Source organism: Anas acuta, chromosome 3 (assembly GCF_963932015.1).
Source record: "Anas acuta chromosome 3, bAnaAcu1.1, whole genome shotgun sequence".
In the NCBI taxonomy this organism is placed as follows: domain Eukaryota; kingdom Metazoa; phylum Chordata; class Aves; order Anseriformes; family Anatidae; genus Anas; species Anas acuta.
The window spans coordinates 27,575,889-27,594,596 of NC_088981.1; the positions used below are offsets into that span (position 1 = coordinate 27,575,889).

Consider the following 18,708-nt stretch of genomic DNA (forward strand, 5'->3'; position numbering starts at 1 on the left):
TCCATATGCACAGAACCTACAATTATAACAAGATCCAAAGTAATTAACATACTAATTATTGGTATCTAAATACTTTTTTTTTTTTAACTGCCTATTCAATAGATAGTTACTATTCTCTGAGGAAAGCTTCTAACACCATTCTTTTTACTTCATTCTGAACCATTCTTATAAGACAGCTGTTTATATCATTACTTTCCAAAGACTGAATGAAGTTTGATTCTTTGGAATATTCCCACAAGAAGTGGTACTCATCCTTTATTCAGTAGTCACTGTGATACTCGTTCAGGAGACAAGATTTAGATTTGATTCTCTTTCAGCCAGAGGAAAAATAAATTAACTTTTCCAGCACTCCAGGAGGATACCCAAGGGTTCCACTATTCAGTAAAGAATTTAAGATGTGGTGGGATGGAAAGACAATGCAAATATAACACAGGTTTTGGTGCTTTCACAATGATTTTGATTGGTCAGTGAGTGCGCTGGGATGTCATTTTTCAAAGTGGTAGCCGCAATTTTGTTTTCTGAACAGTCACATCCTGCTTTTAAGTTGCTTGGGCAACTACAAACAGACAGAAGTTCCTGGGTCACTGAGGTACAGGAATATTTGACTTTAAGGTCCTGACTGAACTTAGGCACAAGTTAAATGTGGACCTGTGGACCCTTTTCAAAACAGGGATCATCTAATATATATTGCTGAATTTTGGCCAGACGCATACTAATACCCAGCACTTAATCTCAGTGATCATTATTTGTATGTTAGGAGAAAGAAAGAAACAATAACTTAACTGGAAGTTAAGGAAGGAGATAAGAGGGGTGATTGGAGAAAAAAAAAAATAGATAGTGCTCAATGAAGACTTTAAAGAATTTTACAATATAGGAAAATCATCAGGAAATAAACACTGAAGAAATGTAGTGCCCAAGAGCAGTGAGAATAGGAAAGGATAACAAGCCAAGGATTAGAAGCAGGGTTGAGTTTTCACTCGTATGGGTGCAGTACCATGGCACCTAAGCAAGGCAAGCAGAGCAGTTCTGTTGGTAGCAACCACAATCAACAAAGAGTCCAGAACAGTGCAGTGACAAGACAGGGCCAAGATCAAGTCGGCAAGCACCATTAACAAACCAGGCTCTGTTGGAAGAAACCTACTTGCAGCATAGCTAAGTAAGGGCTTAAATAAAGCTCATAAGCCAAAGGGCAGTGAGAGGTTCCAGGTGAGGCCATTCAGTCAGGTAAGGCCCATTGAGGGATGCAGGGTGCTGACAGGTAACAAGATTCTCAATTGACACAAGAGTAATGGGTGTGTTGCCCTTTGTAAATACATGTAGCACTAAATCTGAAATGGTGACGCTGGTAGATGGATTGGCTTAGACTGGGTAGTTTTTTCCCCCTTGTGTGTTGCACAGAAAAAAATAAAAACATAAAAAAATATTTATAGAAGGCATTGTTCTGCTTTGCATTTTCCAGGAGCTTTTCCAGTGTACAAAGCAATCTAACAAAACTGATAGGAGACAGTAAAAAAAAGTACGTGTAGCTTCTCACAAGCAGAGGAAGTTAGTGTAAATGGCTCTAAGAGCTTAAGGAAAAGGAAATTGGACAGCTGAAAATACTAAAACTCCACCAGTCCGTCAAGGGATTTCTTGCAATCTTAATCATAATGACATATGCAATAAATAAATAAATAAATAAATAAATAGTTTCCTGCAGAGTAATTGGGTTTCAGGATAGATCCATTGGAAGTCCTATTTTACTGAGTAGGGATTTTTAATATAATAAAACCAATGACAAAGCATATATTGAAGAAATGGAGAGAGATGTACTAACGAAGAAAATATTTAATGTCACTCCCATGTACCAGCTGTCAAAAAATACTTTTCTAGTTCTTTTCAACTTGAGTTGTCCTCTTTGTATTACATTAATAATTTCAAAACATAACATCCTGATAAAATGCTTTTATTACTGGAAAACCAGGCACCCCGACCTAATTGAGGTACCTGGCCAGACCTTACAAAGAGTAGAACATGCCAGAATATCACCAGACTGCTCTCAGTTCTCCTATCACCAAGCAAATATAAAAGGAGAGCTGGCTCCATCATTCTTCACCAAATAATGTGTGGATCCAAGGAACTCCACAACAGCAGCTATTCCTAACTGCAAGAATTGGTGTGCAGCTTTTGGCAAAGTCTTGAAGATAGTCCAAAGCATAGAAAGGTGATATAATCTTCCTTCCTTCTCACTCAGTACAAAACTATGAAAGATAGTATGAACTTGCAACAGCTAATTTCAGAGGTATATTCTTACCAGAGAATGATACCTTCTATAGCTAAGTCATTGCCAGCTGTAGCAGAACTGAACCCTTATGAGATCCTTACCTGGCTCTTGAGGTGAGAAAGATCACGCATGTTCAGTCACCAATTGCACCAGACTCCAGGAATTAATCTCACTTGCCAGGTTATTACTGGTATGTGACACAGGGTTGCTCAGTGAGTAGAATTCTTTGATGTAAGGGGAGGTTGTGACACCAACAGTTCACTAGCATGTTTGCCATCTTGAGATGCTAAACCAGAGTCACCTCTTTCTTGTTATATATTCCGATCATGCAGTGACATCTCATATGAACTCATGTGAACCACACCGTAAGAAGAGTCCTTCTTTCTACCTTGTTGCCTTCTCTTAATAAAGGATGTCTGAAAAGGACTGTGATAATGAGAGTTGCTCTGCTCTTAATGTGCCAGATTTCAAGAATGCTTTGAAGGAGTTGCAGAAACTAGTTGAAAAAACAGTAGCACAGAAGACAGAGGAAAGATTAGGCTTGTATATTAAAGATGGTAAGAGGCTCTTTCTGATTAAAAAGTGTAATTTTCTTATTGAGAATATGTGTCAGCAACAAAACTGTAGAAAAAAACATCAAATTAATGTTCAAACTGTGACTTCTTGACTGTTACAGGAAACAGGTAGATTGCTCTGGGAGAGTACTTTTTACCTCCTTGTAGGACTTTTGGACAAATTACAATGCCGTGGTAATTATTCACAAAGTATAATCGGCAGAGTTGCCACATCTACAAGTCATCATTTCTGTGATGCTTCTTGTGATCTGTTAAAGCACAAAAATGATGAATTATGTAAATCTGACTTCTTGATGGTAAATAATCAGGGCAAAGGTTTTCTTTTTTCAATTCTAGTGGCTATTATTGCATGAAAGGATAAACTTTATCCCAGCACACCTTTCAGGTTCATTTCAACAAACCAGAATTGTGTTATGGAAGTTAGGAAAGACAAGGAGAGCTGAGAATTTTTCAGATATTCTTTTATCTGTTTTCTGTCATGTTGCAAATCATGTGGTTTTAAAAAGTAAGACTGAACTTTTTTTTTTTTTTTTCAAAATGCTTTAATGAATACAGTGTGAGAAGATGTGATCTGCACTTTTTGATTTTGAAGGAGAAATAGAACAGGAGGTAGAGGACAGAAGCTGTAACATGAGTCCTTTGTCTCTCTATGTCACAATAAGAGCAGTCTCATTATTATTTATTCTGGCCATCGTTCAGTTGCTTAAAAAAATAAATAAGTAAATAACTTGGAATATAGATGTGCCTTTGAAGCTAAAAATTAGATAAAATGTATCGTGTGAGTTGATCTAGGCAAAAACAAAATTGAAGGACTGTCTTGGATTGGAGTACCTCATTTGTGGCTTCGTTATCCTGTTCAAGAAGTGATGTTTAATTTCAACAACCTGAGAAAGAGGCTCCATGTTTATTTTTATTCTATTAGTAAACAGTTTAGAAACTTGTACTTACTTGTTGTTTAAATGCAAGATTCCAGGGAAGACATTTGAAGACAGGAGGGTAAATCTATCTTTCTGAATATTTCTTGTGAAATATGAGTGGTAATACCTATTCTGTAACCTGATACACTTTTATCAATGACTTGAGAGATGAAGGAGGTAACACTAATTTAGCTCTAATTTAGCTTGTGTTATTCTGTGTGCTATGCTATTATTAACTTTAGTCTAAGTAAGAAAAATCTTATTCTCCTAGTACCAAAACCTGGTATGTGAAATTTGAGCATCAGAAGATCTGTGTTCGGTGGAAGTAGAAGTTGTAAATATGAAAAAAATCCCCAAAGCTACCCCTAACCTATTTCACTACAGTAGGGGCTTGCTATTTCAGGCCATTATGTCAGTGAAGGTTTAAGTATGGCAGAGCTTTGCTGACCTCTGCCTTTTCCCCCATTTTGACGAGTTTAAACAACTGAGTGTTTTGCAAATGACAGTATTGTCTCTACGAGTTTTTAGCTAAGAGATTCCCTGAACTGGATTTTCTGCTGACTACCTCTGGCTAATTTCGGACTTCTAAATGTGTTGCATAAAACAGCTTAACACATGGGAGAATCCAAACTGCTAATTCTAGCAGATTTTTAAGAGCAATATTTGTTCGTACTGTGCTGGTTACAGCATCAATTCTAGTACTAGTAAAAATAATAATAATAATAATTGGAATTAAATTAATAAAGCCTGTGTAAATTACATTTTCATTTGTAGGTGAATTACTTTTCTTTCCTACAATGATGTTCCTGTTTAGTACATCATCAGCTGAGCTTGCAAATCTAAATTCTTAAACTTTATGCTACATTGGTTATGTGAGTTTGAGGAAGTTGGCCCCAGTTCTCTCTAAGATTCTTGAACCTATTATGTTGATGCACATGAATGCATGATGAAGAATGACCTAACTAAATAAAAACATTTTTCCTGTTTCCTTTGTAAAAGAGCACTGAGCTGTCTACCAGAACTTCTTATCCTCAAGCAAAGTTTGATATTCTAGATTCCTGACAAGGCTACAGGATTTGGATCATAGAGCCTGAGGGTAGAAATCAATATGTCCAGGTCTTCTGAACTACTTCACTGATAAGCATTAGCCTCAGGCATCTTGACAAAATGCAAATATCATATGACTACAGTATGCAATTTGTGCCCTGAGGGTAAGTCTATCTTTAGCAAGACCATTGCAAATCTTTCCTCTCCTTCTTCTCCCGGAGATAGATCTGTCCCTTACTTTTGATTGGAAGCTTTAGAGCTATGCCACCATTTTAGTAGATTTTTTTGTAACCGGAAAATTATTGAAGTCTGTAAGTGAGTGAGGTAATCCATTTTTCTTTTTCTAATAGTGGTAAATAGCAAATCCTGACAAAAAGAATGTAATAATTAGTTAAGTAGATCTGGTTTACCTCTCTTAGTTTCTGACAGCATATAGCAGCTTAAGCTTTTTCTGCAGCAGATTTGCTGATGCAATCTATGCTTAGTATCTCTTGATGCACTTTTCATCTACCTGTCTGTAAATTAGTTCTGAATCCATCAAAAGAGGATGCTTCCATAGCATCCACATTTTTATATATTTTATGAAAAATACTTTGTCTCGTTTCTTTTAAATGTGGTGGCCTACTTTCCAAAGTGTTCTGAGAAATTATGAATGCTTGCTCTAGTGAAGTGTCTTTTAATAAGATGTTTACCATGGATAGTGTTTCAAGCAACTGTTGTACAAAAACAAATTATTTTTACATTGTTAGATCCACTCTGTATCAAGAGTATCCACAATCAAATGCTTAGATCTTTGTTTTATTTTATGCCTGAAGATGGGTGGTCAGGGGACATAAATTCCAGCACACAGTAACTCTGCTGTAACAGCATAGGTGACAAGTCCTTGCTGGTCTTAAAGCCAGGAGGCAAGGTATTACTGAGTGATTAATTCTTTAGCATATTTCCATTTTACATTACAGTGGAACATCACATTATTTATGTGAATGTTGAAGATAACCAACACCTGTTGTTTGCATTTTATTAACAACTGCTATCGAGTAGTTTCCTAACACCATCCTGAAAACAATGTGTTTGGTCTTTTCTGTTTAATAAACTTCTTTATGAGAAGATTTCTGGTTAATACCTCTCTTAAAATTGTTCTTTCTTGCAATGTCACCTAACTCACAAACTTTGCTTATGTCAGGGATTAAAAATTTTCTTCAACGAGGGCCTGAGGGAAATTTAGTAAATCATTATCTGTAGAAGACATCAGATATCATGTAACTGCCTTCTAGTGAATTTGACTGTAAGCTCTCTTTATCAGACAAAACTTCAGGCCACATCCATTTCCTTTCTTACTAATTCACCTTGTGAGATGTAAATTTGAAATCTCTTTTTCTTTGCATGTCATACTTGCATATCACCCTTCTTCCTTACTTCCTCACTAAACATGAGAGGATAGTTAAAGATGCAGTCCTGGCTTTGCTCAGTATTTCTTTGAAACTCACTAAAAGAATAGGAAAAAAAAATTGCAGATCAGATTTGCTGGTACAAGTTGTACAAGCTGACTTCTTGAAATAGCCAGCTGCCATCAGACATGAGGTAATGTTTCATTACAGCCCTAGTGAAATTCTCACATGATTCAGCATCCTCTACTTCATTTCAAACTCCTTGCTTCTTGTATGGGAGAGAAGAGTGAGGTGACAATCTCTTGTGTAGAGGTGACAAGCTAGACACATATACTATAGAGTATAATATGCTCTATGGGCACGAAGTGGAGACCAGTTGAGAAAACTACTTCTGAATTCATGCTGACTGTCAGGTTGAGCCAACCCTTTGTTTAGGAAAGCCAAGCAGTAGCAAATTATTCAGGCCCTCTACCTAATAAGATAACTGAAGAAAGATCTTTTTGTTTACTAGAGTAGTGTCTTTTACTGCAGATTCTTACCTGAGTTTCCAGTACAGTCAGGCTAATTACCTAGGTTACATAATTATTTTTAATTCCTGGAGCCATTGGCTAAATTGATGATATGCTTAAATAATGTTGTAGAAGATATTCAGAAAAAGGAGGGAAATATGATTCGAGGTACAGAATTTTTAGCATATTAAACACAAGAATTAGTAACAACTGATGCACTCAGCATCAGCATTAATGAAGGAACTAAAGAACCAAAGAAACCTGGAAAAGTCATAGAAAGTGTCTTCATTAGCCAAACCATGTTTAAGATAGCAAAAGGATCAACATTAATTGGTCTCCTTCAATAAAAGGTCTCCTTCAAGCTCTAATCTTTTTAACTTCCTGACATTTAAAGATTTGCATATTCACTTACTGGTAAGGACAATAGATATTTTTTTTCTTCCACCCACATTTGTAGCCCCTCCTCTTTTTTATTTTACTTTTCTGAAGTTTACTCTATTTAACACTTGAACAGCCTGTCCCTTTTCTTTTCTCATCCTCCTTAGGCTTTTCTTTCAAGTGAAACTTTTTCAGGAAAAAAAAAAGAAGACAATTTCTGTCTTGCATGATTAAAGAACTATTGAAATAGTAATTGGCCTTTTAAGAGACTGGAAACTATTCTGGGTATTCTACTTGAAAATGGCTGTTGTTTTAGAGAGATGGTGAAATAGATATGTCTCCCTTAATTGATACATTCATTCTTATATTTTTCATTAACCTACTAGTTATGTTAGACAACTCACATTTATAATCTGCAATTTGGACATACTACTAATTATCCCCTGTGAAAAATGGAAGTAGCTTCCTTTTTATCACTTAATTTTTCAAATGAATCATCAATAATGGTTACTTTCTGTAACATTCTAAATAGCCATTGTGTCTTCTGCCATCTATGCTCCAGTTCTCAATTTTTTTTCTACAAGGACTATATTTCATCCCTGTTCTCCTGAATTCCCCTGCTGCTTTTGTTACTGCTGAGCATTTAATATATATTGAAAGTCAAGGAAGAGGCATACACGTCACTTTGTTCCTTTGATACTTCTCTTTTTATCATCTCTGTCTCTCTCTTCCTTCCCAGAACTCTGTCCCTGACCCTTTGTTCCTCTTTTCCTGCTCTCACAAATACAAAATTTCCTTCTCCATAACTGGCTTCTCTTTAGCTTGACAAAATCTGCAGGATGTGTTCCTGTGACCTAAAAGATCATGGAGTGTGACTGTTTCTACTCCTTTATCTTTTTGATGTTTCTCTTTTTCAAGTACTTCCATTTTCAAGGGTGTCCTAAGTTCCCTGAACTCCATAACAACATGCCCATATTCAAATAACACTTTTTTATATATATAAAAAAAAAAAAGTGTAATTTTAAATTTTCTCTTTAATCTCATTAGAGTGCACTTTTAGTCACTTACTGTCTCCAAAATTTAGAAGACCTAGGTGGCCTAACAGGTGTCATTTATCAGTTGTCATCTGACTTGAAAAACTGACCTCTGCATTCCAAAGGTAGCTGACACTTTGAAAGTTCCATTTTTAGTGGCAATAATGAACGATATGTAAATTGTATTTTGCATCATATTTTATGCTCTTTGTCAACCACTGGTATTGGATGGGGTTTATTGGGATCCCTTTCTCCATGTCAGCAGAAGCTATTTTTGCTGCTGTAAGGGATTTCTAAGATGTACTTTCTTTGGGCAGTGTTCTGCCTGCTGGGCAGTGACAGTGGACTCAGCAGTGACCTGATACAAGGTTATCATTTAAAAAAGGTTATCATTTAAAAAAAAAACTACTCCCACCAAAAAAATATTCCCTTCTAGAGGTTTCATCTAGTTTCAGTTTATGACAGAAGTGTGTAAAGCAAGAACTTACTCCTGTGGATGATTAAACAACAAAGCAATGCTGCAGTTTTGGTAAATTCTAAACTAATTTATTTGAAAGCCTAATTCTTTGACCTCCAGAGCATTATCCCTCTTACGTATCTAGGAGAAATAATTTCACAAAGTATAATGTTAAAAATAGATCTCTTCCCTACCCCCTACATCCCCATGCAGTTTTGAAGTTCAGAATTGCTGCTTCCTCATAGTCTGGACTGATGTCACTGACATCAGTGACTGCCATGTAAATAGTTTTCCATACAGCTGCTTAATGCAGTGAATTGGGGACCTCAAATTCCATTTACAAGACTGTACATTCTGAAAATGACTAAGGCATTACGATAGCAGTCAGTTACTCATGATATGATCTCTATCTCAGTTGATATGAGCAAATGACCTTTGACTTCATTAAAATTGCTCTGATACATCTTGATACAAGCAAGAATAAAATCTTGCTCTTTAGCAATGCAGTCACTTGAATCCTGTTATTAGAATATGACTTCATATCACAAAGCCAAATATAAAGTTAAAAACTTTTACATCATTTTTCTTCACCCACAGGCCAAGAATTTAAAGAGAACTGGCTTTAAAGTCTCAGCTAGTTACTTGTTTTGGCTAGTCTGGTTTTGTAGCTTATTGGTAAGGAACTACAAAGATTCTTGCCCTGAAGTCGCTGCTTGGTGGGACTTGTGCTCTGGCTAGAGGTGCAAAAATATGAGTTCATGAGCAGTTCATTGACAAACGTGGAGGCTTATTTTGGGTATATATGTTGCGTTTTTAAAGTAGAGGTGATTACACGTGGTCTTCTTGGATACACATATATCCCACACAGGTCAGTGTGTTCCATGTACATGAATGAGTAATATTTGGTCTGATATAATCAGCGAATCTAAATAATATATATTTTAACTGTGCCACTTCTGAGATATTTGACTGCTAAGAAACATATATATGCAGCAAGAGACAGTGCCATATTCTATTCATTCACACTGATGTAAATTGATGTGCAAACAAGCTTTCCACAAGACCAATTTAGTGTTATTCTCTCTGCTCTTTGGAAAGCAAATACAACTTAACAATTTCCTTAATATTTGCTTTATATCATTGGAATCATGTCAGTTGACAATCTAGAGTTTTTATTTGATACTGGCTAGAAAGTGAGAATAGTTTAAAACTGCCAAAAAAAATCAACAAATAGGAACAGGAACGATAAAGAGGTAGCAAATCATCACGCAGCTTGTGAATGTGTTAAGCTTCAGTTAAATAAGAATTGATCAGATTTTTTTCCAGAAAATAATTAGTATCAGTCATGTTAGATGGCATTAAGAGTGCTAAATTTAGACAGTATACATCAAGATAGCTTTCAAGATCATCTCCTGTTTCACCGGTAACAGTCTTCCATCATTCACTACATCAATTCCCAGTTAATCTAATTGTCTAAAAGAGGGCTTGGAGGCTTTTCTAAACCCTGATTGCTGTGATATGAAATCCTATGTTCTCTCACATATCTGCAGCTACTAGAAATTGAAGGGAAGGCAAAGAAATAGTTACTTATTTGTAGGATAGAGTGTTCTTTATCTGAGGGCTAAGCATTGCTGTCTGCGACAGATATGGACCTAATACACTACAAAACCTGTATGCAGCACTGCATTATCAGCCATCTCCTGCTTCCTCTAGAACATAAACCAGATATGTACCCTCCTCAGGATCTCAGGCCTGGACACTGCCTCAGGCAGCACAGAAGAGCTGTATAGGTAGGCAGCTGGAAAAATCTCTGTGTAGGCTCTAGTATATGTTATTGTACATAAAGTCAAATCTGATACAGTGAGTGGATATGAAACAGTTGTTTAACAGTTCTGTTAAATTCTGCTCAAAGACTGTCCATGATGACTCTGGGCAGCATGCCTTTATGGGAAAAAAAGAGTTTGATCTCAGCTTCTCCATTTACAAACTGAGGAATTGCTGGGATGGGAATGAGGCACTACTGATTTATTACTGATAATGGACATGGGCAAGAGAAGGTGAAAAAGCAGCTATGGATGTTTCAGGAGGGAATGATTAAAACTGATTTTGAAAACTGAACATTAGTTTGGTTAGAGGACAAAGGTGACCCTGTCTTTGCTGTATGATTGTGTGGGATATGCCTACCTCCCTGGGACTTTAGTTTTCAAGGAACATGTTGTGCTGTCTGCTAATAATTAATTTTGTTGAAAGATGCTGTACCAATATGCATATTCCTATTTACAATGTAAGGTTATATCTCTATCTGGTATTTTGCTGGCACTAGTTAACGTCATCTGGGACAGCATTAACTTGTGTTTCCATATCCCACATCCTACCTCTCATAGGATCCAAAACTGTTGTATTAGAAGCACAATTTCATCAGATGAAGAGCTGATCTGTACTCTGCTGTAAATTTTTTTTACTGATTTTGCTCAAACAAACATCTCAATTTAAAAAAAAGGAAATTAAAAAGTTTTTTAAAAAAAAAGTGAACCAGTGAGAGAAAAAGAGGGTTTAACTTCCTTGCTTTACATGTAGAACAACAGACAGACAATCTAGAAATGTTTCTCAGAAAGACCTTAACAGCAATCTTTCTGTTGGCTATTATTTTTCTGTTTTAATTTAATTGCTATCTAGTTATTATGACAGCATATTTTTGTTTTTCAGATGAAGGTTCTGGCAACCACCAATGTTGAAATAAGTTCATTTTTCTCTTTCTTTTTAAATCATTTGAATTAAAAATCAATATATACTAAAGTGAAATAAATAGAAACTGAACATTTTTCTGATGCAACTTCTGACCTCAAGACTTCTGCATAATCTGGCATAGTGTACCACAGGTCAAATGTTCAATTTGTTCTTTTCAATTACACAAACATTTAGGTGATTTGATTTCTTTCCTCTGATAAAAAGAAACCTGAGGAAAATGCTGCATTTTCTACCAAATTGTCTATCAGTAGAATTTCTAGTAGAATTTTCCAGGAATTTTTCTTCTAAGCTCCAATACTTCATTTGTCAGTGTAAAATTTAAATGAGAAAGAGTATACATGCATTAGTGGAAAACAGTTCTACATCTTACTAATTAGATTAGTTGGCTACATGGTATATATTTTAAAAGATTGTTTTTACCCTGGGAGCGTCACTGCAGACTTTAGATAATGAGTTTCCTTCAGTTAAGATGAGATGCAGATGAGAGCTGCAATTGGTCTGCAACAAAATGGCGTGATCCCTTGCCCTAAAAGTTTCTGTAAGTATTTTGTGCTATTGGTCAGTGCTTTTTTGTTGATTCTGTCACATATTGTGAATGCTGCAAAAAGGAAAAATAAATAAACAATACCAAAAAAAAAAAACCTCCAGACCACAGGTACAGCTATTCCAACTTCAAAAAGCAAACAAACAAACAAAACCTCAGTGCTGGGATTGCATTTAATTTTTTGCAAGGCTAATCTGACCTGTGTAATTAACATGGGGAGTTAAACCATAAGAAACATTCTTGGGACCTATTGACTTCTGGAAACTTAGACTAGGATCTTAGAGCTTCTCCTACCACTGTGTTACAGGAGTGAATTTTAATAGTATGCTTCTGATTTGCTTGTAAGAACAATTTCCCCAGTCCAAGTGTATAAAGGTAGGATCACATCAGAACAGCGTTTGGTGTTTGGCCCTGGTGAAACCAAGGGGAAGAAGCCGGAACGTCAGCCTGGTGCTACAGTGGGCAGTCTGTGGCTGCATGGTCCTCTTCTTCATCTGGGCACCAAGCACTAATCTTATAATGTATCATCAGGAGAGGTGGATGGCATTTTACTTTGGCAGAAGGAAGATATTTGGAAGACATGGCAGAATTAGGCACTGTTCAAGAACATGTATGCCATAAAAAGTGTGAAAGAAGGGTGTGTTTAATATAATGGTACCTCTCAGTGTTAGAGTATAACCATAGTTATTAGGACTGTAATTCCAAATGGACACAGTTCCAAAACTGGTGCATTTTTTTAGTATCTGTAAGCACAAAAATCTGTTCAGCTCTGCACCAGATCCATGTGACCTAGCCTAATCTGACGTCTCTTTTGTTATGTGCCACCCTCTCATGCATTTCCCCCCGAGATGCTTCCACTTCTGCATGCTTCCCTAGGGAAAGAGAAAAGGAGGATAGTAATGGTTTGGACCCCTCCCCCTTGCAATGTAGGATCGTTGCTGCTGGTTATCACTGGATCAGTGGGGATCGTTGCTGCACACAACACTATGCAATCCTTCTGGACCTCTGTTTGAAAGATTAGCTGTTGTTATATTCACTTTTTTGGTATCACAATTGTGAAAATTTCAGGTACTCTACTTAAAAATGCCCCCCTTCTGCATCCTGCTCTGCTTTGCTGAAGGGAAAGGGCAATCTTAATTTAACAATCTTAATTTGAGTGTTTGCACTGAACAGTCATCCCCTTAGCTTATACAGCTTCCTCTCATCCTTCTAACTGCAGCAGTGGAAATAGAATTAAAATGGCTATTACTGACTTGAACTTTTTGTTGGTTGTTAAAAGATTTTGATGTTTACAGAACGCAATGTTTTAAGCTATTCTGTTCTTAACTGGAATTTTATATCCTTACCCCAGATTGCAGTGAAATAAAATTCTGGATTGTTTTGAGAAAATAAATTCCACTTGCAAGGCGGTTGAAATGTATGATGTTACTAAATGTATTAACTTGGGTATTCTTTGAGAGATATATCTCTAGAATTTGGTTACGATTATTTTAATTATTTCAAAATAAGCTTATTAAAATTGAATGTTCTCATTTCAAAAACTTTTATCTAAACAATTATTAAAAATCAAATGCCATTTATCTTATGAGTGTAAGTCATCACCCACAGTGCACTTATTAAAGATACAGTGAACTATACTAGTAGAAGACCTCTAATGGTCTTATAAATGTTATAATATAGAACTATGAGAAAAACCTCGTGATTAATTTCTGAATAGCTAGCGAGAAAGCTGCCTTTGCCTTGCAGGGCTTTTATTTCTCATCTTCAGATCTGCAGAAATAAGTCCTTTCTTTTTTCACTGTAATTGTTGTGCCATTTTCATCTGATTTTATGCCATCTTCAGTACTGGCATTAGCTAATTGATCAAGTTGTGCATTTGTATGCATCCTTATGCAAATGAAATAAGGCACTGAATTCAGAGATAAATTACTAGACTCCAAACCTTCCATCTATGGTGGCTAACAATTTGCAGAACAGTACTTAGGTTCCTCTGCCTTCTTCCATTAGTGTTCTCATTCTAAAGGTGTAACAGAACAGAGATTTAATCAGTGACAGAGATCTTGGCCCTGAGGATGTTGAGCTAAAAAGGCTGCAAAACACAGTAGTTCTAGGAATAAAATGCAGGAAATTGCAACCGTCAGAACTTTCCCAACATCATGACTGTATATACAGAACATGAGCTATGTGTACAGATCATTTATGATTTTGTTCCAAATATTTTATGGAGGACAGGTCACTTCAATCAAACCTGATTTCATTCCTTGATGAGGTTATGTAGCTGAGTGAAAAGAGAAGAGGCATAAAGATAACACACTTAGAGCTGTAGTGTATTTGACTTAGTACCATATGACTTTCTGTTTTAAAATATGACCACTGCAAACAAAACACTAAAGTGCATGTTAAATCGATTAAGGACTGTCCAAATGATAGATGCCAAAAATATTACTCAGCATGGAAATATCATTAAATGGGAATATTGGTAGGGAACAAGTTGCTTCTCTTGAAGAATAGAAATGAAATGTCCTTTAAATATAACGCAGAAAAGCATACACAGACCCAGTGGATGGAAGCTAGGGCCAGGCAAGCCAAAATCAGAAATTGTATTGGATATGAAAGAATGAAGATAGAGCCCTGAAGTGACAGAACAGAAGAAAGAAATAGCAAAACCTGGTGCAGCCGCTTGTATGTCAAGTTCTGTAGTGCTAAGGAGAAGCACTTAACACCTTAGCTCTAAAGCTGGAATTAGCCAGCACGTTTTGCTGGTAGTCTGTGGCGAACCTTACTCTTCGATCAGCCACTTCTCAGTGTATCAAGCTGATCTGTTGTTAGTTCGCTCATTGCTCTCTTCAGGATTTCATACTACTAATTTATGAGCAGTCTCAAGCCCTACTAGGAGTTTGTTTAGATTTCATTGTGGATCTTTAGGACAGAGCACCATGCTCTGCTATTTATTCAGCCTGTTCATTCTGAAGGCTAAGGTCTTTGAACACAGAACTAGCCTGGCAGGCAGTATTGCCCAACTTGAACAGTCTCTTCATCTCTGTTAGGCTCTAACTTCTCAGTTGACATTCTTTGGAGCATGCAATGCAGAAAGCCAAACTCAGTTATTATAGTGGACTCCCCAGCCCTTTATATCTATGGATCTTTGATGTAATTTAAGTAATTTCACTGAAATTAATAAAGACAAATTTAGTGCAACTTGAGATGTGAATCCTTCATGCATGAAAACATTTCTGTTGCTGCCTGTTCCAGGAAGCTTCAATTTAGCTATGCTGGATCTTTTCCTGACTCCCAACTTCTAATAAACTGGTGCAATAAACATCTTTTTTCCTACTTTTGCTACTGTATTATCAGATAAGACTGTGCCTACAAATAATACAAAAGCAAAGAAGAGAATAAATCCAGAATATATTTTACTAATTCTTGCTTTTTGCTGGGTATAGAAATAGCATGCTATATGTTGCAACATGATTTTTTTTTTTTCAGATATAATTTTAGGCTGCCAGTCAGTAATTAGAAATATATATCTTCTGTAGAGGGAAGAATCTAACAAGATTCTTAGATTGACTTTTATCTTTTGTTCTAAGTAGTATACATACCTTTTAAGAATTACAATACCTTTTAAGAATTACAGAAAAAAAGTTTATTTAGGAATTTCAGCATAGAGTGAGCAGGGACATAGCAAAAATAAATGCACTCATAATGCCATCTTTTTCTGTCATCTTCAGAGAAGGATAAGTAATACAAATATATCAACTAATAATAGCTAGATTTAAGCTTTTACCAGAAAAACTCCTTCATAAATTCTTCTCCTAACTGCAGCTTCCCTGTCATGTATACTTTGTTATTTGCACAAAATCACATATCTGTCTTTGTTAATGATTTTTTTTTTTCTCATGAAAAGACATGCTTCCATGAATGCTGGAATTGTTGCCTGAAAAGTTGGTGAGAACTTTTCATGTCATTTCGTAAAATCTTTTTTCTTTTTCCTACTGGTTAATGTGTTGGGCTAGAAGGGACTCGTATGATGGTTATTCAGAAATGAAAGGAAACCTGTTAAGTCGTCAGAGCTGAAATGCTTGAATTCTTTGAGCAGTCATTCATTGGCTTTCAACTCAGTAACCTCATTAAGGTATTCTGAACTGTTCTTATGCCAAAACTGAAGCTGAGCAAAGATGTACTTATCCATTCAGGCTTCTGATGGACTCTTAACCATCCTTTTTTTTTTTTTTTTTTTTTTTTTATTAAGCCTAAGGTGTTGATGAGGCTTAATAAACAAATTGTCAAATCTGTAACTCAGATATACCACCACAGGCATAGCAGAAAGCACCTTATATTTCAGCACATTAAATTAATGCAGAAGTAACATACGTATAAGTCTCTATAATAAACCATGGAATAAGACTTCTGAAATGCTCCTCTGCATCTGATATGAGTTAGTGATAACAGAGGTTGAACCTGGCAATTTCATTTAAGAGCTGTTCTGGAGAATTCCCAGTCCCATTACCTGGGTTTGAATTTAGTGCTGAGTATATGGAATTTATGTGGAGATGGTTTAAAATATGTATTTTAACAACAGACGAGATCACTGGATGTGATTTCCTAACTCAGATGGAATGTGTTGTGGCTGTAACTGAAAGGACAATCATCGTCTGGGACTATAAATCAAAAGGAAGTCAGGTAGTATGTTGGATCACGCAAAAAAGGAGGGTCTGGAAAAGATTACTCTTTGTTTTCAATGTACTTTCATGTATCCTTTTGTCCGACGGGATGAAGGCATTAACTTTTGTCTTTGTAAGAACTCAGTGAAACAGTGGAATACTGAAGAAGGAATACCCTTCCACACCAAACAGGCTTTTTAGACTGTCTTAAAAACTTTCAAGAAAGAGGAAAATATGGTCCTATGTTGCAGACAGACCACCAAAGCAGTTTAGTTTTCTCTGTATATCTGATGTGTATATGTTCACATTTATAACTGATGTATATGCATGTTTATCTTGAACTGTATTTAAAGAACAAAGGGACAAGTCTTCCAAAGGAATTCAGCATAGAGTCCTTTGAGGTAACTTCTTGATTTAAAGAAAACCTTTCTTCAAATACTACATTTTCAGGATTTTTCAAGAGTAAAAGCATCTTGATGTTGACAGCATATGTTCAAGCAGTTAAAGTCTTCTTGAATGCCTTATTACAAAATATAAGTTTTGCAAACATTTCTAATCCATTTCTTAGGTTTTTTCTTTAGTTCCAGGGTCTTTTCACAGTAGTTCTGAGTTAGCTGAGAAGATGAGATGAAGTAAAGTAAATGCTTTTAGAATAAGATTGAGCCTTAGGATTTTTCATTTGTTCTCTTAATATTAAAAGGTCTGTTCCCAAGCTCAGCTAAGTCAATCTAAGTCATTCTGCCAATTCAATTGGACTCCTGGGAAGGAAGGCTCAAACACATATTCTCATAGGGCTTTCCTCCAGTCATTACATGAGTGAGATTTGAAACTGTCTTGGATGAATAGGAACAGTTCTCTTCTGAGATCCCAGGAATAATATTCAGACAGTCTGTATCTGTGTTATGTCTCTTCAGTGTTTCTGTGCTACACAGAGAACCACGAAGTGGTTAATTCCTATGGCATATGAACCATTGCCAGTTTATGTTGGCAAGGATGCTTTAATCAAATAACAGATGGAGTCAGACAGTAGAACCAATAAACAGTATAATGTAGATGACCCAAAATCTCATTCCCGGGTCTTCTCAGTATAGCAAAATACCACAATGGCTTGCCACTGTATTCATTGCCACTGTCTTAATTCCTAAAAATTCAAAAGCCTGCCCATGTAAGTACACTTGATACTCTTAGGCTGTAGTAATAACTCCTACACTGTGTGTATTATTGCTGCATTTTATGGTTTGAATAATTCTGTAAGTCAACCATTTCACATTTTCTTTTAGATGGCACCTTCTTTTCTGACAGGGAAGCCATTTACGATTGTAGCAAATACATCATTCCAATTAACTACTGAATTTCACAGAATAATTGCTTTATCATAAAACCAATGGAAAATGGTTTGCTCTGTGTTTGCACGGTGACTATGTCAGATCACCTGGCTGATGATAATATCATAATGGGAGATGAAAAGGGAGATGATAAGGTTCACCTGCTTAAAGTGACCGGTGATCACTTCGGATTGAAGTAATGTAAAGGTGAAAAGGAATCACAGATTCAGATTTTGGATTCCAAAATTTTTAACATGTAAGTTACTTATGATAAAATATTATCAGTCTGGCAATATTTGTTGAATTTGGGTGTTCTCTGGTCTGGGTGGAGGATTAGTTTCTATGCGTAAATTAACCCCACCTGAAAAGAAAAAAAGAAAAAAAAAATGCAGAAAGTGTAATTTGCTTTTCATTGTGTGAAGGAAATACTGTAATTTTCAGGAGGAGATCTTACAGTAGCAAGGCAACAGAGCAAATGTCCAGGGAAGAATTCACAATTGCTTTTATCTAGACATAGGGACAGCCTTATTGTTTCTGATTAGATAGAAGCATAATTGCTGCTAGAGAAGTGCATGATTCAACTCTAACCTTAGTTCTGCTCTAAGACCTGCTTGCTTTTCAGCTGCAAGAGTGGCTCTGGATCTGGCCTGGATATGAAACACTAGCATTTATTGCATATAATCGCATTCACCAAACTATTCAACCATGGGCATATTACAGTAGATGCTATTATATCCTAATAACATCTCAATTTATATCCCTAATGTTAAACGCAAACTACATGATGACTGGGTTGTGAAAGTTAAGTACATTTCTGACCTAAATTGTTTCAGATCCTGCTCCTCAGACAGTATTCATTCAT

At 36.1% G+C, this 18,708-nt stretch overlaps 1 protein-coding gene across 1 annotated transcript in view; it reads left to right on the plus strand.

Moving 5' to 3' along the window:
* Positions 1-2,675: 2,675 nt before the first annotated feature.
* WDR64 (WD repeat domain 64) overlaps positions 2,676-18,708 on the plus strand; it is a 46,480-nt gene continuing 30,447 nt past the window's right edge. Inside the window, 5 exon segments of the mRNA XM_068675141.1 lie at positions 2,676-2,820; positions 3,431-3,447; positions 16,310-16,540; positions 17,882-18,102; positions 18,611-18,708. Of these exon segments, the coding sequence (XP_068531242.1) occupies positions 2,676-2,820; positions 3,431-3,447; positions 16,310-16,540; positions 17,882-18,102; positions 18,611-18,708 (712 nt within the window).